Source organism: Odocoileus virginianus, chromosome 1 (assembly GCF_023699985.2).
Source record: "Odocoileus virginianus isolate 20LAN1187 ecotype Illinois chromosome 1, Ovbor_1.2, whole genome shotgun sequence".
NCBI classification, from domain to species: domain Eukaryota; kingdom Metazoa; phylum Chordata; class Mammalia; order Artiodactyla; family Cervidae; genus Odocoileus; species Odocoileus virginianus.
In genome coordinates this window covers 86,281,500-86,304,461 of record NC_069674.1, presented here as the reverse complement: position 1 = coordinate 86,304,461, position 22,962 = coordinate 86,281,500, and the positions used below count along the sequence as shown (strand labels likewise).

Below are 22,962 nucleotides of genomic sequence, written 5' to 3'. Positions count from 1 at the left end.
ATGACCGAAGGATCAAACCCACGTCTCCTGCTTTGGTAGGTGGATTCTTTACCACTGAGCCACCGGGAAAACACTATTAGACATGAGGGAAATGCAAATCAAAACCACTACTGAGATACAGATAATAATAAATATTCTTGAGAATGTAAAGAGACTAGAATCCTCCCATGTGGCTTGTGGGAAAATAAACTCAATCACACAGCAAATTACCTTAAGCTCCTCTTACAAAAGTAAGTTAGAAAGAATGAATTTAGCTAAAACAACAGAAGACTCCCAAACTGTTCTCTACTAAAGTACACAAAACTTTTACCACGGCAGATAACTAGCACAATATAAGATAAAACAGGCCACGTTCATTTGCCAATGAGGCAAAGGGACACTTTGCCTCATTCATATAAGACTTTAACAATAAAAAAAATAAAAGTCCCAATGTCAACAATTCAACTTCTGCTTTTCCCCATAATAGATAACAAAAGGAAAGTCCCAGTAGTTAGATGTTCAAAGCACAGCCTAATACTGAACTGTCACCAATCTCCTACTTCTCCTTTTCCTTCTTATGAAAAGAAGCATCCTATTTTAAAGGAGTGCTTAGTATTAACTGCTTAGTGCTCTGCTAACCACTTTACATATATTTCTAATTCTCACAACAACTCTATGACATGTTATATTACTAACTCCAATCTATAGACGAAGAACAGCTTAAGACACAGAAGTGGACCATGAACTAAGCTTGGTTTAAAATTCAAGCATGTCCTGAATCATGATTTCACACTGGCTCTCGAGTAGATTTTTGTTTTTTTTAAATGATGTGGAGGTGATGGGCAAAATTCTGCACACGTATTTAAGGAATCAAATAAAAGGGATTTATTAAGATTTAAAAATTCTATTTATCAGAAAAACCTGAAGTGACTAAACTGACATATCTTAAAGTCCTTGGTACTCCTTAAGAATCTGATGTAGATTTTGTAGGTATTACTATTCAGATAACTTTCCAAGGTATATTCTAGAGTTGATACAGGTTCAGAAAAATTTCCTTCATGTTCCTAAAGGCTGTACAGTAACAACTCAACCAAACAACAATCCTGAAAGTACTACAAGATACTCTTGATTCACATAAAAAATAAAGCTCAACATCATTTATTAACTCTGATATTATGAAGCTTTTTAATCAATAAATTCAGACAAGAAGGCATACAACACAAAAGGAAGTTATACTGAGTTGTATTATTTAAAATATATACATAAACTGTGTATACATTTGCCTTTTGAATTAGAAATGGAAAATATTTTTAAACCCATTAAGTGGAATATAACTTAAAAAAATAAAAGTTAAACTCTTTACTGTGGCCTGTTAAATTTACTTCAGAGGGAGAGAAAAGGGTGAAGGTCAAGGGGAAAAACTGAGAAAGGAACCTGCAGAACTACAGACAGAGAAGAGAATAATATGAGACTGATGAGCTGCCTACTGTGCTGAGGAGGCAACGGAAAGAAGAGAATAATAAAAGACAGAGATGAGGGAGAAAAAATCAACATATCCACAAAGCAAAACGACAAGGAGGAAAAAACAACTATATTAAGGAAAACAGAGACAGACACAGATTCACCCACAGAAGACCTTGATGGCACAATCTTCAGCTAAGTAAACATTGTTATCACATGAACACTCCACTCCTTGAATATAACAATTTATTGCTATTACAGGAATGCAGATAAGGAGATGCTGAATAAAGGAATTGCAATTATTTATGTTCTTAATACCCATATTTACATGTAGAGTACAACTAATAACTTACAAATGAAAGTCCTTTCCTTAACCTACTATACAGTACTACTAATACCAACCAAGTTAACTACATATTTTCTTTTAAACAAAGGATTTTAACATTTCTCATCTTTCTATTCCCTATAAAGGAACAATTCAAGAGAAAAGCTTATATAAATTCTGAGCTACTTTATATAAAACTTGATTAAACTGACAAGAACCACAGTATTTCCCATAGCAGAAAACTACACAACGCTGACTCGTTTTAAAGTATAACATGAGAATACTACAACTTTTTCTTTCACTTCATCTATAGTAAAAGCTTTAATGGCCAGAAGAAATTATCAGTCAGTCAAAAGTTCCAGATATGGTCATGGTATACAAGTGTCACCTCTCTTGATGTCCTCCTGATATTTAGTCTAAATTTAGCCCTAGTGCAATACATAAAGTAGAAAGTTAATAAAAACTGAGAAAGTAAGGGAAGAACTAGATCATCTGGGTCAAAAGAGAATTACTTTATTTGATTTGACATTTTAAAACTTATCCAATGAAACAAAGACAAAACACAAAAAACTTCAAACAGATATTAAACAAGTGGTTTAAAAAAATTAACGACTTATTACTTACTTCTGAGGAAATAATAATAAAATCTAGATAATATTTGGGTGTTACTATGGGAAATACTGTGTGCAGTACTTAACATGCTATTTCACTTAATACTGAGAACAACCCTATGGGCTAAGGATCATTAATTTAAAAGTTACACCAATGAGAAAACTGAGGTTCATAAAGGTTAATAACTTTCTAAGGTCAAAATACTCCAAACTGACAAAACATACAGATTCATATCCAAATAATGTGACACCAATTGTCAGTCTTAACCAAAAGCATATACTCTTCTTCAGAAATCAAGAATGTAAGAATGTTCAATCTATGATTAGAAAAGATAAAGACATAGATGATAACACTCAAGTTCCAGCAGAGAGATAACCTCACTAACTTCTGCAGTCCTATAAATTTTGCATTAGTGCTTAGTATGTGACTGAATATTATGAGCTATCAGACATTAACTTGTAGAACTTGGTTCAAAAAATATTTTTTATATAAAATATTCTTAAGCGTAATCAACTTTTCTAAAATTTGTATATAGTTAATATACCCATTATTTGTATAGCCTATCATTTCAGTTTTTCTGTACTTTTGTTGTGTTATACATTTCAGGTTGTCTCCTACCTCCCTCTAGCCCATTTCCCCTTATTCTGCTAACTCTTACCAGGATTAGACCACTGCAGCAGTTTAAGTGTTGAGCACTCAGGTAGTACACAAGAAAAAAGCATCAGATATTAGCAATGTTAATTGCTGGATATTAAAGTAGCTGGTTATATTAATAGTTGCAATCTAATTAACACCCTGAGGAAAATTCTGAGGGGAAAAAAAAATGCCACCTCAAATAATCTCAGGAAGAGAAATCAACAACAAATTCTAAGATACATTATGACTTGGAGAAACACTGGTAATACATAGTATCAGAGTATCTTAAAATCAGACCATTATTTCCCCAAACTGAGGTGAAATTAAACTGAGGTGAAATTTTATTTCAGACTCAACTCTTCCATGAAAACTGTACAACTTCAACCAGTTTTATAAATTCCAAGCCTCAAATGACAGTGAATCCAAGAGCCATTCTCCATACATGTCCTGCTGTCACACAACGTTAGCCTGAAAATAAAAGATGTCACAATACAAAGAATCACATACTCTCTCACGTGCCAAACCACAGCCAGGCTAAAAATAACTCCAGGGTTCCAGGAGCAAAAGCAAGTCAGATTTAAATAGGAGTTAACACTCAAAGACTCTCCAATAATGCCAGGCTAAAGTCAAAAGCAAAACAGAATTCACCTTAGGAGTCTCTTAGCTGCATCAGAATTAAAAGTCCCTCAGGAAACTGGAGAAAATAGTGCAATAATCTAACAATGCTGAATTATTCCAGATTGTATATGAGCCTCTGGTACTAACTGGAAGATTATTAAACCAGTTTAATTTTCTTTTCTGGTACATGTTATTTCCGAATATACAGTGGAAACAGAGATGAGTGAAATGAGCAAACAGTAAGAGTGACATGGAAAGATATTTTAGGTGAGAGATCATGGTAGCAGCTGCCCTCCTAGAAAATGTACTCCTCAAATTTCCAAATTTTTGAAATTCATGACCAAATTTTTACTCCTGCAAATTTCAAGACAGCATTAAAGGTCATACAAACACGACACACCCCACAAAGCACAGAAAAATCTGCGTTACTGTACTACTATAAACAAAGCTTTAAGCTATCTAGTTCTGGAATACAAATGAAATCATAAAAATACAGCAGTAAGAGATACAAAATACAATCCAAGTTGTTCTTGCATTTATAATTTATTACATAAAAGCAATACCAACCTAATCATATTTCTCCCTGTAGGAAAAATTAAAAGAGAATTACATTCTAACTAAATGCCTGATGTTAGCTTTTTTTTTGGTCAAACTTTTGTGTGTTTTGAGATCCCAAACATAATTTTCAACCACAGTGTACTATTTTAAAAACCCTTATGGAGTTAGATACCAACCAGTCTTTAAAGGGTAATTAATGTGACAGTTTAAATCTATCAAAGACAATTTTTGTCCTAGTAATTTTTCAATTTACTTTCATTTTATTGAAGGGAATATTCAACATTCTTTTACTCGACAGCTATTTAGTGAGGACTGAGTGTTAAGCTCTGTTCCAGACACTGGGAACACAATGGTAAACCGCGTATTCGGGAGTTTACATGAATATGTAATATATGAGGGTAGGGACCAAGTATTACTTTTACCAAGGTAATGGAATTCAGCTAGGTCTTTCAGTAAAATTTGGTAGACCTCTTATGGAGCAATAAAGAGTTTTTTTCAGAAAAACAAAGCAAACAAAAAAAGACAAATTCACTGATTTTTTTTACTTCTGTGAACTGGCGCAAACAGACAGTGGAAGAGGGCTAACTCTTCACTTGTAAGAAGCAATTCATTTAGAACTGCCATCTCATCCAAACGGGTAGTTTCACCTGGAGTTATTAAAAAAAAAAAAAAACAAGTAATCACCTATTAATTACAAATTCTCCAAACTCTTATTCCTCTTAATTTTTCACCTTTTAATTATATTATTTGTTTTATTCTGACCAAAAAAAAAAAAAAAAAAAAAAGCCCTCAAGGCTTCAGCTGAATGATGGCCAAACTGCCAACATTTAGCTCTGATGATGAATTTTCTGAGGGGAGGTTTCAGGTCAGATGCAACTTCAGCACCAGAACTAGCATGTGCCTTCCACACAGTAGGGGTATGTACGTTTGGTAACCAAAGTGACCCACAAAAAGTAATCTTCAGTACAAGGTACTATCAAAGCTTTTTAAACCCTGTACTAAACAAGAGGTTTTCCTTTTCAGAATTTACCATGGGTTGGTTAAAAATAAAAGATTTCTTTTGCCACAAATATTTCATAATATGTACACACAAATGTCTATGAACCCCCAAATAAGCAACCTTTTCCAAAATATTTTTCAGAACTTCCCTTTCAGAATTCTTTGGAATCAGTTTACCAACCACACAAGAATTATCCTCATCACTAGCTGCCAAGACATGCTGTCAGTCTTTTTTTTTTTCTTTCCCTTCTTTCAGTCTAATCCCTGACTCCCCTGTAATTGTACCAATAGCCAGAGGACACCCTCTTTGCTCCTGGGATCCACCCACCCACTGAGAAGCTAGTGAGCCATAAAGCTAGATGGCGCCTAGGGTTTGAATTCATGTAAGCGCAAAGCATAAAGAGAAAAAAATTATATATTAACCACTAATATTTGTATAACAATTGACAGTTTACAAAGAGTTCTACTCTACCATTTATTCAATTTTCACAACAATATGAGAGTAAGAAGGTGATATCATCTCTGTTTTACACAGAAGGAAACTAAGACTCAGAAAGTTCAAACAACTTCCCTAGTGTCACATCATAAATAAATCGTGAAGTTAAGACTTATCCCTGTAATGCTTAACATATAGGTCATATTTGGGTAGCCTCACTTATTGAGGTAGCTAATGGACAAAGCATGCAACACCATGACTCCAATCTATTATTCAAATTTTAATCATTTTTAACATGATAAAACAGAGCTGTCCACTTAATTCAAAAATGTAAAGTCAATGTTAAAGTACCACCAATTGAGGGGGCACTTGGTCTCTGAAACCACAAAATTTCAAAACACAGTTAAAAAAGTTACAGTCTTGAACCTCACACAGGAATGCCATAAAGTCACAGCTTTGCCATTAAACAGCTAGTGAGTGAGTGGCCAGCATCAGAAACTCTCAACCGTGATAGAACCCATATTCTTCCTCTTCCAGAAGCTCACTCTCTCTCCTTTTCCACTATTAGTCAGCTAACAGAGCTTAAGTGATCCCACCTGAAACAATCTATTTCAAACATCCTCTCATAGCCTTTTTTCCTCTCTTTAAGCATACTCTATTCCATAGATAAACTAGAAAAGACACTGAACATAAACATAAGCACATCTAACAATGTGATGATTAAGAGATAAAGCACCTTTTACGATCTGCAAAACTCTATGTATGTGCTGCTAGTTACTGCACACAGAAATGAAGAGCCATTTCTGAAGTGGCTTTACTATTCACAAACCAATACCTTGTTATCTTTTAAACTACAAACATTTGTACTCAGTTCTTCCAAATTTAATTCCATGTTTCCTCAAAATAATTTTATAAACTTGTGGCAATTAGTGCAAAACTTTTAAACACAATGGACTAGTTAAGAAACTATTTTATATCAATTTTTGTGAAAGTGAAAGTGTTAGTCACTCAGTTGTGTCCGATTCTTGCGACCCCATAGACTATAGCCCGCCAGGCTTCTCTCTGTCCATGGTATTCTCCAGGCAAGATGGTTGGAGTGGGTTGCTATTCCCTTCTCCAAGGGATCTTTCCGACCCACGGATCAAACCCAGATTTCCCACACTGCAGGCAGATTCTTAACCATTTGAACCACCAGGGAAGCCCATTTTTGTGAAACAGTGGTCAAAAAAAACTTTGGAACAATCCATCTGAACATTAGTATCTCCAAACCCAGGACATCCACGGATGGTTATGGAAATCTAAAACCTCTTAATATTCTGAAATGCCAAGTGGAAAAGCGAAACTTACCTAATATAAAGTTATAGGGTTTAACTAAAAAAATTCAAACGTATTTGCCTTAGTTTGCAGTTCTATCAATGAGTTAGCTATCTGCTAATCAGAAGTGATGAAAAATGGGCATATGTGTGCTACAATAATAAAAAAAATAATGAAAATAAATATGAAGTAAGAATAATTTATGTATAAACTCTCTGAAAATCTGGAATCAATGGGGCAAAAAAGTGAAACACAGGTCCTTTAGAATTCTCAAGAATTCTTGAGAAATGGCTGACAATATTCAACTTGGTTTGTCAGAAGATCCTAAACAAACTCGTACGTAGAGTGACAAGGTGACCTCATTCTAGACAGTGATGTCCTTATACTTCCCTTGTAAAATCTCTTTCCCACCTCTTAACATCCTTTGAATGTCAATGGGCCTTGTTCTGGTTAGTAGCCTTTAAAAGTCATTAATTAATAATTAAAGAAACAGATCACATCGCTTAAGGAATAATCCAACCCAAGTGTATGTCTCTGAACAAATATATTAATCAACAAAATCAAGTCATAATTTTTTCTTAAGCACTTACTATGTGCAGGCATGTATGTGTGTGTGTGTGTGTTTCAAAAAGAGCTCTGAAAGTCCAAAGATCTGCCCTGATGCACAACTCATCACATCTCAGGGTTTCCCAAAGCAAAATACAACAAATTCTTTTAAGTCTTTATATTAAGTCAGGGTTCTCCAGAGAAACAGAACCAACAGAAATTTTTTTTAAAGAGATTTATTATGAGGGACTGGCTCACAAGCTTACGGAAGCTGAGAAGTCCCACCATCTGCCGTCTGCAAGCTTGAAGAACAGGAGAGCCAGTGGTGTAATTCAGCCTACAGGCCTGAGAATCAAGGAAGCTGATGGTATAAATCATGGCCCAAGGGTAAAAGATGAAATGACACTCAAACAATGAAGCAGAAAAAAGGGGCAAATTCCTTCTTCCCATTGTCTTCCTCAGGCCCTCAACAGACTGGACAGTGCCCACCCACATTGGGGAGAGCAATCTACTGTAAGGAGTCCACCACTTCAAATGCTAATCTTGAAAAAAAAAACAAATGCTAAACTTGTCCTCATCCAGTTACACCCTCACCACTATACCTGGAAATAATGTTTAATGTGACACTCCAGGGCTGGTCGACACATAAAACTAACTATCACAGTCTGTATGCAATATGACAAATTCTAACACCTTCTCTGAGAGTAAATCACTTATCAAAAGCTATAAGAAGTCCTATTTAATTTCCCGTAGGCAAATCTTCCAAACATATTTGAACCACAAAATTGTACTCCCTTAACAACTATTAACCTGGGACTTCTAAAGGGGCAGCAGCTTATGCCTTACCCATTCGTACATATTAACCACAATATCAAAAATTAGCATTAATATACAAAAAAAAAATCAATAAATCTGTATGGACTTACTTAGTACACCTGTAAGTAACATTTACTAATGTCCCATATTTACACACAACCCAAACAACTACTAAGTTTAAATAACTACAATTTTTACTCACTATTTTTAAAAGCATGCAGGTCAAGACTGCTGATTGGTTCTTATTCAAAGACAACCTCCAGAGTATGCCATGGCACTGGACCAAATTCAGCATATTTTCCTACATCTTCTATACCTTTAGTTCTCAGTAATAATATCCCCAATCGCTTTTAAAAGTGTGTTTAATGAAAATTCACTAATAAATATTTCATGCAAGTGTTGTGAAAAGTCAGATTAACTGAAAAAAATTCTCAGGTAAACTACTCACTTACCCATACCCTAAGTCTGATATGTTGGAATTCACTCCTATTTTAAAAAGAGTGGCACTTCCCAGGTGGCGCTAACAATGCAGGTAGACAGAAGAAATGGGAGTTCAATTTCTGGTTAGGGAAAATCCCCTGGAGGAGGGCATGGCAACCCACTCCAGGATTCCTGCCTGGAGAATCCCCATGGACAGAGGACCCCAACGGGCTACAGTCCATAGGGTCGCAGAGTCACGACTGGAGCGACTTAGCAGGCACACAGAGGATAAGTAAGTGAGCATTAAACAAATAATTTTCAAGTATAGTATTTACAAATTATTGGGACAAATGTTCTAGGAAGAACAATAAAATTAAGAAGTCCTGAAAAAAAGGTTAAATGGACATTAAGTGGGAAAAAAAAATCCTCTCATCCATATACGGAAATGCAAAGGACACAAATACACCTATTGAGTCTTCTAAATACTTCAATAGTATTTAGAATGAAAACAAAACAAAGTCAAAAAACTTAAATTGAGAACTATGTTAATAACTTCTCTTTACATTAAAAAAAGAAAAAACAGCATGATGATCTACTTTCAATTCACACTAATCTATCATATCTCACAGGTTTCTTTTTTTTTCTTGGTTTTTTTTTTTTTTCATTTATTTTTATTAGTTGGAGGCTAATTACTTTACAATATTGTAGTGGTTTTTGTCATACATTGACATGAATCAGCCACGGATTTACATGTATTCCCCATCCCGATCCCCCCTCCCACCTCCCTCTTCTCACAAGTTTTTAAGTTCAGTGTATACAAATGAATTTGCTCAACTGGAGAAAATTTTCCTTTCAGCTTAATTTAATGTAGCCCTTAATTGATCACTTGCATGGTTTCTCACTTCTGCAAAGGTTTCCAAGACCTAGTCTGACAAAATGCAAAAGTGAAAAGTTTCACATGAATGTTTATTATTCTCATTTGATATGAATGTTACATTAAGTAGCTGTATTTTTTACATCCCCACTTCAGTTTAAAAAAAAAACCAAACTAAAAACAGTGTACTGATGATTATGAGCTACAGAAAAAAGATTAATGATGCATTCCATACTGAGCCACAGAAACAACAAACAATTTGGAATGAGTTCCTAGGTGTGATTACTGACTCAACCAGTTGTTTTAAGCAAGCTATTTTGATTCTCAACCTCAGTCTTCTTATCTGGCTAATGGGGCTGTCACCTGCCCCAGTGTTGTGATATGAAAGAACTGAGCAGACTGTACGATTCTCCACTTTCTGAGCACAGTATACACTCACTGAACAGAGCTCATCATTACACACTTTGAGATCTCACATAAAACAAGTCACAGCCCCCAAACATGCTGATATCTAAGTTAGCACAAAGAGAAGCAGTAAGAAGAAATCCCACACTACAATTTTAGTAAATCAATACTGAATATCATTTTACATCCAAAATATTTCAAAACAGGACTATTTCTGAATGTGGTCCAAAAAAACCTAAGGTCAAGCAAAAAGTCTTTCTCGAGTAATAATAATTTTCAGTTTATCTACTACAATATTCAGACAAAGAAGCAGTATGGTTTAAAACCTATGAAGAGAGCTGAAAATTACTCAGAGGGAGCAAAATGGTCAGAGTTCTGTACCTACTCAGGAGATGGGATTCCAGTTTCACCTCTGCCACTAATAGTTGTTTGGCCTTGGACAAGTATCTGGGCTTCAGTTTTCTAATCTATAAAATGATTACTCACGAACATAGATTAAGATCCAAGTAGCATTTAATCTGGGCCTTACTTTAGACAGGCAATCCAGGGTAGTTGTTAACAATGGACTCAGCAGAGATAGCCGAGGTCGGAACCCTGGCTCTGACTCTTAAAAGCTAAGTGCAGCACACACCCGTACGTACATACACACACACAGCACTAAAGCACATCTAACTACAATGACTGACTTACTATTGAAAATATCTCACTGAAACATGAAATTATTTTAAAACAGAGAAGTTAAGGGGAATTCCCAGGTGGCCTCGTGGTTAGGATTTCAGGCTTTCACTGCCCACGGACCAGGTTCAATCCCAGGTCAGAGAACTGAGATCCTACAAGCCATGTAGCGTGGCCAAAAAATAATTTAAACAATAAAACACAGACGCTTAGGAAGTTCAGTCTTCCCCATTTTACTAGTAGGCACTGAATTCATGTGAAAGCATTACAACTCTTCAGTGGCTGCTAACCTAAGCCAAATTTAACCAAAAGATCATCTCATAAAATACTGTATATTATCAACAGCACTGAAAAATTATAAGGCTAATAATCTTTCCCACAAAATATCACACTAAAGGTAAAAATGAAACTTCTGATACTTATCTTTTTTTCCTAACCTAATACTGCTAATGACAACAGAAGCTTATGATGTACCATAATCTCTGGGAATAAAATTAACTACTGGACTGAAAAAAAAAAAACAAAACTGCGGTATATAGAAATACAGAATGAACTACAAACTACTAGAAATAAGTAGTTCACGAGCTAAAATCAACCAATAAGGATTTACCAGGCACATCATATGCCAGGCTCTGTACACATTATCAAGTACAAAGCATGAAGTTCCTCAGAGTCAATAAAATAGGACAGGTAAGTCCTCTATTACCACGTTTTCACACAACAAAAGCCACTCATCTACAAACATCTCTCTCTATCAGTCCGAGTAGGAATACTTCCCATCGCCCATTAAAATTTCCTCCTATCCTTAGTTCAGCCCACAAAGATGCCCAAACTAGTCCCTGACAGCTGACACTGGAATCTTCACAGGACTTCAAGTGAGTAGCTTCTAAGACACTTCCTCAAATCCACACGCCTCAGAATTTATCTTCAATGACACCCAAGAGCATACACCACAATACCTAACTGTGTGAGGTCAAGTACCTAGTTACATCAATTTTGTTCTTCCCCTTAAAGTACTGCTACAGAAGGCAAACTCTGCTTCTCAAAAAGTCTGCTTTTTGCAATGGACATCAGACAACAGAAGAGGGAAACTGATTGGCTAGTCACAGTTGCCCTACTTCCATTTCAGGACCAAGGTGGGGTGAGGGGGGAACTGTTCCACTGAAAGTACCACGGGAGCCTTAAGCAAATCAAGAGGACAGATGCTAAACTCAACTTCTGATTCCCACGATTTAAGCGAAAGGTGAGGGGCGTGCGATAGGGGGTTAATGTAACCGGACTACCCAAGTGTCCCCTCAGACAAAGAGGTCCTCTTCACGAAGTAGTCAAGGTGGAGGGGGGAAAGAAGCCAGACTGGCCGAGTGACAAACCCAGGATGCTGACCGAGTTGGGAAGCGGAGGGCCCTGAGGCCAGGGACCCGAGAAGGGAGACACCTCGAGCAAACCGTAGGGGAACAAGAAACAGCAAAGAGACCGACGCTGCCACAGAGCAACGCGTAGGGGGACGCCACGAAGGGAGCGGCGCGTTAGGAGGCACAGCGACAGCAGGAGGGAGACCAGTGCCAGGGGCGACGGGCAAGTGGCAACCGCGAAACCAGAGGCAAGCTGGAGGTGGTGGGACTGTTGAGTCAGCACTGCTCCTATTCAAGGGGCACTTGTAGGATCCCCGCTGCTGCTCGGTCCCGGGGGCCCGCTACCAAAGGTCGGGCCCGCCAGCGGCTGAAATGATGCTATCTGACCGGCCAGCGCCGGCCCCTTCCCCATTTCACAGGTAAACACTGGCCGCCGTCGCCGCTTACCTCTGTTAACATTATTACACCCCGGGGAAGTGAGCTCCTCCCTAGCCTCGCCGCATGGCAACAGCCGTAGCAGCAGCGAAAACTGCCTGAGCCGCCGCCAACGGCGGCAACAGCTCCTTCAGTCCTCTCCCGGGCGGCGGCTTTACTCGGCTTCGCTGGCTTCCCCCCGGCCCGGCTGCTCGCGACGGACGCGCCGCCATCTTGGAAGAGCGACGTCCGCGTCTCCCTGCGACGTGCGCTCCCATTGGCGGGCGCAGGGGCCGCCGGCGTCTCGTGACTGTCGCCATAGCGCCGGCGCGCGGGGAAACGGAGGCGGGCGGCTGGAGACCAGGTCGGCGCTAGCGGCCAGGGGCCCGTGGCAGGGCCCACTGGCTGACTTGGGACCGTCCGGAGGGCAGACAGGCCCCAGGGAGGGTCCGGCCCGGGAGCTGGCGCGAGCGCCCGAGGCGACCGCTTATCTTCGGCCGCAAGCCGGGGTCGGTCGGCCCTGGGGTGGAGCCACGGAGGCCGAGGCTTCGACTGATGGCGCGGCGGACCTCGCGTGTCTCGGGGATAAGGAGGCAGATGTCCAGAAGAAAAACTTCCCTCTCGCATTTCTCTGGCCCTGCGGCGATCTAAGAGCAGCCGGGGGATGTTCGTCTTTCTCCACTGTCTGTGGCTTAAATATGATCTGAAACTGCTCCTTGCTCAGTCCCTCTCCTAAACTTTGACAGAAACTTTCTTTTGTCCTTACCAATCCTCAGCGAGTTCTTTACTGGGGTGCGCGACGGGTAGTGGAAGCGATACAGGCATATCAGCTTTACCCATATCGTAGCAGTTAAGACTGCCGCTGATTCGATGATTGGCCAGCACCTGTATAACAGTGAGGGCTTGGTTTTGCCCCTTGTGAGAAATTTCTTTAAAAAATCAAAGCCAGTTTTGCTTTTTAACTGAGGTCTGTACAGCTCTACTGGTTTCTTGATGCAATGTGTGTATGTGTGTATATCATAGTAAATTTCAGCAGGTATCATTGTAAATAGTCGTAATTTAAATGGGTTGGAGTTCTGGAACCCAGCATGTGTAGAAGCCCCTGAGACAGACACCGTTCTAAACCTGCAGCTGGATGAGTTACGGTGTAGGAAACAAGGCAGTCACTTCTACCTGATCTGTAATGAAAGTAGTTTACCTGAATCTGCTCCCAAAGTGTGTTGCCCTGTTGTAAGAAACCAGTTTCCAAGGAAATTGACAAGTTTTCAAATTTGACCTGCAGAATCCTTCCATCTCTTAAGGGGATACGAAGGCATTTCGGAAAACTAAGACCAGTAGAAGTTCCTCTCTAGTGGAGTCCCCCGTCCCCTCTCCCTTAAAGGTAGTACTATTGTGTAAAATGAAATTTACTTAATACATTACTCTTAAATTCTCAAGGCGTTACGGACCTTCTGTTATCTCGTGTCCTCCTCATCAAGAAAACAGGATGGTTCATTTTGGTAGTCAGAAATTCAAGATAAATCCTGATTTTACTCCATTCAACTAATTGAGGCAAGTAATTTTGTGTTGTTTTGATCTACATCTGATACATAATTTCCATATTAAAGGGCCAGCAAAATTCTGACCTCTGCAACAGAATAAAATGTGTTACTGGTATTGACAGCATAAGCCATGAATAGGACATAAGATTGGAAAATACTATCTGGTCTAAGATACTAAGGGAAATGAAGAGGTACTAGAGACAAGGAAGAACCTGGAAAAAGACAACTGTTCCAATGTATAAATAAAACAGGAGGCTCATTAATATTTAAGATACCAACTAGTAAATTAAAACTGTAATTTAGGTGTAATTTACACCGAAATTACCACACCTGAGTAATTTCACGTATTTTTCCCATTCCAGAAGCAAGGCATTTTCACTTATTTTAAAGGTGGTAAATTAAGTGTAGACACTACTTGAGGTTTGTACCAGCCTGTAATATGACATGGGTATACTTTTAACATTTAGGAGTTTGTAGACCTAAGAGCAAGTCAAAATCATTAGCTCCAAGTTTTCTTACCCAGACTTCTTTCTGTGACCTAAAAAAGCCCTTGTGCTATCTCCTCTCCCAGTCCCACCCCACATCCACCTCTCTGACCTCATTTCTTCTAAGCATTGCTCCTATAACAGCATAGTATCCTAGCTCTGGGGCCTTTGCACTGACTATTTATCTGGAATCATCTTTCCACCAGATACCGGCATGGCTAGATCTCTCACTTCTGTTCCATCTTTGCTCAGATGTCATTTTTTTCTAAGGAAACCTACATTTAAAATGTTACCCCTCCCCCAGCATCCTCCTAAAAGACCCTGAGAGGAAAAGGCCTAATTAAAACTGAATTTTAAAAAAATCCCTGGTGTTGAATTTTTTTTTAATTGACCACTGTGTTTTCTTATCTTCCTGTTAGTGGGGGGAATTACCTTTACTGTCAATAGAATGCAGGGGAGAAGTTTATGACAGGATTGTAAGCTGAGACTTTCCCTTAGCCTTATGTTACTGCTGGTGTTTTCAATGGTGGTAATAGGATAAGGGGAATAAAAAGATAAAATATGTTAAAAAAATTTTTTTTTCTTAGTTATATGTACCTTGAGCATGAGTTAAAATTATTTTGTTAGCAAGGGAAGCAACAGAGTAAGGTATGCCATTTCAGAGACTTATGGAAGTTGGGAAAGAGAATGCTTACAGAAGCAGCTAGCTTTAAAAAACATAAAAAGTAAACATCTAATTTGGCACAGATTTCAGTTTCATTCCATGTGGTCTTAAAAACATCCTATCTCTTGTAAAGGAAACTTGGGACAAGCTGACCTAAGATGCCAGGTTCTTTGGCTATCCATCAGAAATTTAAAACAAAACAAAACAATCCATCTTAAGAAACATGATAAGGATACATCTGTGGTTGTTATTGCAAAAGGTTTAATTCCTCAGCAGCCAGTTTGTCCAGTTAACACAGAAAGGATGACAAAAAGGTCAGAGGCAGAAATCAAGTGTGTGATGCTTTTAAACAGGCCATTACTGGTGATTTCTAAACCTTAGAGCAAAAATTCAGAATATCCAGTTGGCATCTTAATTTTAAAGCAAAGAAAAAAAAATTATTCTACATATTCAGGTTGTCACATATCAGCTGTAATCCTTTTTGAGAAACTGGGAAAGTGTAATGTCAATCTTCCAAGCAAATTCCATCTATCGAACAGTTGGCGCATTTAGTCCTTTGGTTTCTTAAGCCATTTTATTAGCTTCAGTTTATTCATGATGCAGCATCATCAGTGTCACCTGTCACCTCTGCTGAACGTTAAATAGTACCATATGTTCACTAGTAAGATCCAGTATGAGAGTCAGTATATCAGTATTGAAATAATACATTGCCAACAGGAGACACATTATAAAACAGACAACAGCAGGATATCCTGATTCTTTTTTATAGCTTTAGTTTGACACCAGTAAGACAGAAATTTCAAAGTATTTAAGAGTGATCTGAAGTCTAAGTTCAAATAGCTCAGCATGTGCTTTTTTTCTTAAAATGGTATTTTTTGAAGAAATACTGAGGCAACTCAAGACTAAGAGAGGCAGATATAATATGAAGTTTCTCTAACATCAGATAGAGCCATAAAATAATATTCACAAGTCTCTTCAATAATAGCTCCACAATGGTACCAAGATCTTGATAGAAAGGACCTTATGAATATGTAGAGGTCTGTAGTATATTTCAGAGGTTTTGCTAGATCACTGACAACCTCAGTAATTTTTAAAACAAATATTCGTACACCATAAAAATTAGGCCTTGAGCACTTTTCAAAGAGTTACTCTCAATTGTCGATACTGTTTTTCAGTGTATGGGCCAGGTGCTGAGGATGGCATTTCACATACATTTAACAACTGAAAATGACTATTCCAGTAGATCTTAATAACCTCCAGGCTGTGAGAGGTTTAGTAACTTAACTCAGATCACCTATCAAGGATACATTCTATCAACATGATCCTGATGTTGACCTCAGCCACCACCTCCTCTTTGAGTATGTCGTTCAGTCCCTAAGTCATGTCCCAGTCTTTGCAACCCCATGGATTGCAGGACCCCAGGCTCCCCTCTCCTCCACTATCTCCCAGTTTGCTCAAATTCATATCCATTGAGTCAGTGATGCTTTCTAACCATCTCAACCTATGCTTTCTCCTTTTGCCTTCAAATCTTCCCCAACATGAGAGCCTTTTCCAATGAGTCAGCTCTTTACATCAGGTGGTCAAAATACTGGAGCTTAATTATCAGTCCTTCCAATGAATATTCAGGACTGATTTCCTTTAGGATTGACTGGTTTGATCTCCTTGCAATCCAAGGGACTCTAAAGAGTCTTCAACACCACAGTTCAAAAGCATCAATTCTTCGGCACTCGGCCTTCTTCATGGTTCAACTCTCACATCCATACATGACTACTGGAAAAACCATAGGTTTGACTTTCTTGGCAAAGTGATGTCTCTGCTTTTTAAAACGCTGTCTAGGTTTTTCATAGCTTTTCTTCCAAGGAGCAAGTGTCTTTTCATTTCATGGCTGCTGTCACCATCTGAGTGATATTGGAGCTCAAGAAAATAAGATCTGTCACTGTTTCCACATTTCCCCCTTCTATTTGCAATGAAGTCGTAGGACCGGATGCCACGATCTTAGTTTTTTGAATGTTGAGTTTTAAGTCAGGATTTTCACTCTCCTCTTTCACCTTCATCAAGAGGCTCTTTAGTTCCCCTTTGCTTTCTGACATTAGAGTGGTATCATCTGCATGTCTGAGGCTGCTGATATTTCTCCTGGCAATCTTGATTCCAGCCTGTGCTTCATCCAGCCCAGTATTTCACATGATGTACTCAACATAGAAGTTAATCAGGGTGGCAATATATAACCTTGATGTACTCCTTTCCCAATTTGGAACCAGTCTGTTGTTCCATGTCTGGTTTTCCAACTGTTGCTTCTTGACCTGCATAACAGGTTTCTCAGAAGGCAGGTAAGGTGGTCTGGCACTCCCATCTCTGTAAGAATTTTTCAGTTTATTGTAATCCACACAGTCAAAAGCTTTAATGTAGTCAAAGAACCAGGAGTAGATGTTTTTCTGGAGTTCCCTTGTTTTCTCCATGATCCAGTGAATAATGGCAATTTAACCTCTGGTTCCTCTGCCTCTTTGAAACCCAGCTTGTACATCTGGAAGTTCTCAGTTCACATACTGCTAAAGCCTGGCTTGAAGGATATTTGAGCATAAACTGGGAAGTATGTGAAATGAGCACAATTGTACAGGAGATTGAACATTCTTTGGCATTGCTCTTCTTAGGGATTGGTATGAAACTGATCTTTTTCAATCCTGTGGCCGTTGCTGAGTTTTCCAAATTTGCTGACATGTTGAGTGTAGCAGTTTGACAGCATCATCTTTTAGGATTTTAAATATCTCAGCTGGAATTCTGTCACCTCTGCTAGCTTTATTCATACTAATGCTTCTTGAGGCCCACTTGTCTTCCCACTCTAGGATGTCTGGCTGTAGGTAAGTGATCACACCATTGTAGTTATCCAGGTCATTACGACCTTTTTGTATAGGTCTGTATATTCTTGCCACTTCTTCTTAATCTCCTCTGGCTTGTGTTAGGTCCTTAAGGTCTCTGTCCTTTATCATGCCCATCCTTCCATGAAGTGTTCCCTTGGTATCTCCAGTTTTCTTGAAGAGCTCTCTAGTCTTTCCCATTCTATTGTTTTCCTGCATTTCTTTGCTTGGTTCATTGAAGAAGGCCTTCTTTAAGTATAGATCTACATAAATTATTTCAAATTGCTTGCATAAGACACTTGTTTCCTCCATTTTTTACTGATTCAATCATTTATATGAGTATGTACTCACAGATATTTATTTTATACTTTGGGATAAATCTGATATTGTCTTATTTGTTTGCTCAAATTGTCTCAGCTTTGGCCATTGGGAGTTCTTTCATTTGTCCTATGTCCTTTTAATATAATCCCATCAGTGTAGGATTTTTTTTGTTCTTGTTTTTAAATACTTCCTTAATTTCTCATACTGTAAGATTCTCCAGGCTCATCATACCTCAGTTCTAGAATCAGTCATTTCTCTAAGGAAATCTGGTTCTTTTTTTGGAGAATTGTATTAGAAACCGAGATCTGTTCTTGGTTTCTGGAAACACATCTAGAAGCTAGAGGTATTCTTCGCTACTCATGGTATCCTTTCTTTTCAGCTCTTGTGGCTGAGAAAGCAAGGAAATGTATGCATGTATATTAAGCCATAGATATACATCCATTGTATGTATTTCTGTTTAGAACCATCTATTCCCATAGTAAACTAGGCATGAATTCATAGGAATGTCTCCAACTCTAACCCATTACCAAATGGATGATTCTATCCTGCTTTCTTTGCTTATCTATAAATTTTCACTCCAACAGTGAGAAACCTGATTCCTACTATCAGCCTTCCATTTCAATTGTTAAATTTCAGTATGCATGTATAATAGTATCGGAATCATTAACCATAACCCCTTGTGAAATTGAGTACAGTGTCTAGGTGCAGTTTCTTTTATCTTTAGTCTTACAAGCTTCAGTCATTTCCAAAGTTGCTTAGTTCAGCACCTTTTCCTCCACCCCCTTCAGTGAGGTCATTTAGAGTCTCTTGTTGCAGTCTACTTTCTTTCTTGAGATTCTCCCAACCTCCTCAATACTGTGAATTTTTAAGTTCGCACACCTTAAGTTTCACTCTTTGTGCTGACTTTTGACAAATGTATAATGTCACATCATAGAGAATAGTTTCACAGCCCTAAACATAAAGAGAAGTGCATAGTGAAATTACTTTTACACTTTACTTTTTTTCAGACCCAAAAACTAATGATTTTATAAAAGAAACTTCACTTGGATATATATCTACCTATCTATCTATCTGTCTATCTATTTATATGTGCAACATGCCAGTCTTCCCTGTCCTTCACTATCTCCCAGAATTTGCTCAAATTCATGTCCATTGAGTCAGTAATGCGATCTAACCATCACAGCCTCTGTGCTCCCTTCTTCTTTTGCCTTCAATCTTTCCCAGCATCAAGATCTTTTCCAACGAATCAGCTTTTTAAAAACTAAAGTTAGTTAAGTTTAAAAACTAAAATTTTTTAATGATCTTGTCCCCTATTTCTTATGTGAATCCTAAGAATAGTGATTGACATTTGACCTCCTGTATCTGCCTTCAGGCAAAGAAGGAAATGAGAAGAGGAATCAGTACTCATAGGCAGAACCGAATATATCTACTTATTTAAGGCTTACCTCAGCTAGTTCCATTTTTACAGAGTAAGGGCAAAATCAAAGCCTGCATTTATATCGCTTCCTAATTTACTAGCTTAACAACAAAAGTAAAAAATAAAATTGTTCTAAGACTCACTAGTGTTTTTAAATGGTCACATATTACATTAATTAGTACAAAGTTAATAAGACCTGCCTTCACCCTTCCTTACATGGTAATCTTTCTATTTTCAATAAAAATTTTGAATTTGAAAATAACTGTAATAGTTTTTGGGGTTTTTTGTTGTTTAGTCACTATGTGTATGTGTGCTTAGTCATGTCCGACTCTTTGTGACCCTATGGACCACAGGATGCTAGGCTCCTCTGTCCATGGGAATTCTCCAGGCAAGAATACTGGAGTGTGTTTCCATGCCCTCCTCCAAGGGCTCTTCCCAACCCAAGGATCAAACCGAGGTCACCCACATTGCAGGCTGAAGCTTTACAATCTGAGCCACAGGGAAGGACTCACTAAGTCATATCCAACTGCTTTGCTACTCCACAGACTGTAGCCTGCCAGGCTCCTCTGTTCATGGGATTTCCCAGGCAAGAATCTTGGAGTCGGTGCCATTTCCCTCTCCAGGGGATCTCCCAACTCAATATCAGGCCTGATCTCCTGCATTGGCAGGCAAGTTCTTTACCATCTGAGCCAACAATGAAGCCTTAAGTGTGTAGATGTACATGAAATGGAATGGGATTAGACACATGCCACATAATGTCAGTGGAATGAGAATAGATGCCTGAAAAGATTTGCACTGTGGTCCTGTCTTCGCTATTCAGTTCAGTTCAGTCGCTCAGTCTTGTCTGACTCCTTGAGACCCTGTGGACTGCAGCACGACATGTCTCCCTGTCCATCACCAACTCCCAAGTTTACTCAAACTCACGTCCATTGGGTCGGTGATGCCAAGCAACCATCTCATCCTCTGTCGTCCCATTCTCCTCCCACCTTCAATCATTCCCAGCATCAGGATCTTTTCCAGTAGGTCAGTTCTTCGAATCACGTGGCCAAGTATTGGAGTTTAAGCTTCAACATCAGTCCTTCCAATGAATGTTCAGGAATGATCTCCTTTCGGATGGACTGGTTGGATCTCCTTGCAGTCCAAGGGACTCTCAACAGTATTCTCCAACACCACAGTTCAAAAGCATCAATTCTTCGGTGCTCAGCTCTCTTTATAGTCCAACTTTCACATCCATACATGACTACTGGAAAAACCATAGCCTTGACTAGGTGGACCTTTGCTGATAAAGTAATGTCTCTGCTTTTTAAGATGCTATCAAGGTTGGTCATAACTTTCCTTCCAAGGAGTAAGCGTCTTTTAATTTCATGGCTGCAATCACCATCTTCAGTAATTTTGGAGCCCAGAAAAATAAAGTCAGCCACTGTTTCCCCATCTATTTCCCATAAAGTGATGGGACTGAATTCTATGATCTTCATTTTCTGAATGTTGAGTTTTAAGCCAACTTTTTCACTTTCCTCTTTCACTTTCATCAAGAGGTTCTTTAGTTCTTCTGTGCTTTTTGCCATAAGGGTGGTGCCATCTGCATATCTGAGGTTATTGATATTTCTCCTGGAAATCTTGATTCCAGCTTGTGCTTCATCCAGCCCAGCATTTCTCATGATGTACCCTGCATATAAGTTAAATACAGCTTTGATGTACTCCTTTTCCTATTTGGAACCAGTCTGTTGATCCATATCTGGTTCTAACTGTTCCTTCTTGACCTGCATACAGATTTCTCAAGAGGCAGGTAAGGTAGTCTGATATTCCTATCTCTCGAAGAATTTTCCACAGTTTGTCAAGATCCATACCGTCAAAGGCTTTGGTGTAGTCAATGAAGCAGAAGTAGATGTTTTCCTGGAATTCTCTTGCTTTATCTGTGATCCAGTGGATGTTGGCAATTTGATCTCTGCTTCTTCTGCCTTTTCTAAATCCAGCTTGAACATCTGGAAGTTCACCATTCACGTGTTGCTGAAGCCTGGCTTGGAGAATTTTGAGAATTACTTGGCTACTGTGTGAGATGAGTGCAATTGTGTGGTAGTTTGTGCATTCTTTTGCATTGCCTTTCTTTGGGATTGGAATGAAAACTGACCTTTTCCAGTCCTGTGGTGACTATTGTGTTTTCCAAATTTGCTGACATATTGAGTGCAGTACTTTCACAGCATCATCTTTTAGGATTTGAAATAGCTCAGCTGGAATTCCATCATGTCAACTAGCTTTGTTCATAGTGACAATTCCTAAGACCCACTTGACTTCACATTCCAGGATGTCTGGCTCTAGGTGAGTGATCACACCATTGTGATTATCTGGGTCATGAAGATCTTTTTTGCACAGTTCTTCTGTGTATTCTTGCCACCTCTTCTTAATATCTTCTGCTTTTGTTAGGTCCATACCATTTCTTTCATTATTGGGCCCATCTTTGCATGAAATATTCCCTTGGTATCTCTAGTTTTCTTGAAGAAAACTCTAGTCTTTCCCATTCTACTGTTTTCCACTATTTCTTTGCATTGCTCACTGAGGAAGGCTTTCTTATCTCTCCTTGCTATTCTTTGAAACTCTGCATTCAAATGGGTATATCTTTACTTTTCTCCTTTGCCTTTCACTTCTCTCCTTTACACAGCTATTTGAAAGGCCTCCTCAGACAACCATTTTGCCGTTTTGCATTTCTTTTTCATGGGGATGGTCTTGACCCCTACCTCCTGTACAATGTCACAAACCTCTGTCCATAGTTCTTCAGGCACTCTATCAGATCTAATCCCTTGAATCTATTTCTCACTTCCACTGTATAATCATAAGGGATTTGATTTAGGTCATACCTGAATGGGCTAGTGGTTTTCCCTACTTTCTTCAATTTAAGTCTGAATTTGGCAATAAGGAGTTCTTGTTCTGAGCCACAGTCAGCTCCTGGTCTGGTTTTTGCTGACTATATAGCGCTTCTCCATCTTTGGCTGCAAAGAATATAGTCAATCTGATATCAGTATTGACCCTCTGGTGATGTCCGCATGTAGAGTCTTCTCTTGTGTTGTTGGAAGAGGGTGTTTGCTGTGACCAGTGCATTCTCTTGGCAAAACTCTATTAGCCTTTGCCGTGTTTCATTCCATAATCCAAGGCCAGATTTTCCTGTTACTCCAGGTATTTCTTAACTTCCTACTTTTGCATTCCAGTGCCCTATAATGAAAAGGACATCTTTTTTGGGTGTTAGCTCT

General features: G+C 38.7%; 1 protein-coding gene across 1 annotated transcript in view; it reads right to left on the bottom strand.

Moving 5' to 3' along the window:
- Positions 1-12,696, bottom strand: part of SNX13 (sorting nexin 13) — a 139,765-nt gene extending 127,069 nt beyond the window's left edge. Inside the window, exon 1 of the mRNA XM_020901465.2 lies at positions 12,474-12,696. Coding sequence (XP_020757124.1) covers positions 12,474-12,485 — 12 coding nt within the window. The 5' untranslated portion in view covers positions 12,486-12,696. The remainder of the gene's footprint in view (positions 1-12,473) is intronic.
- Between the last annotated feature and the right edge of the window lie 10,266 nt (positions 12,697-22,962).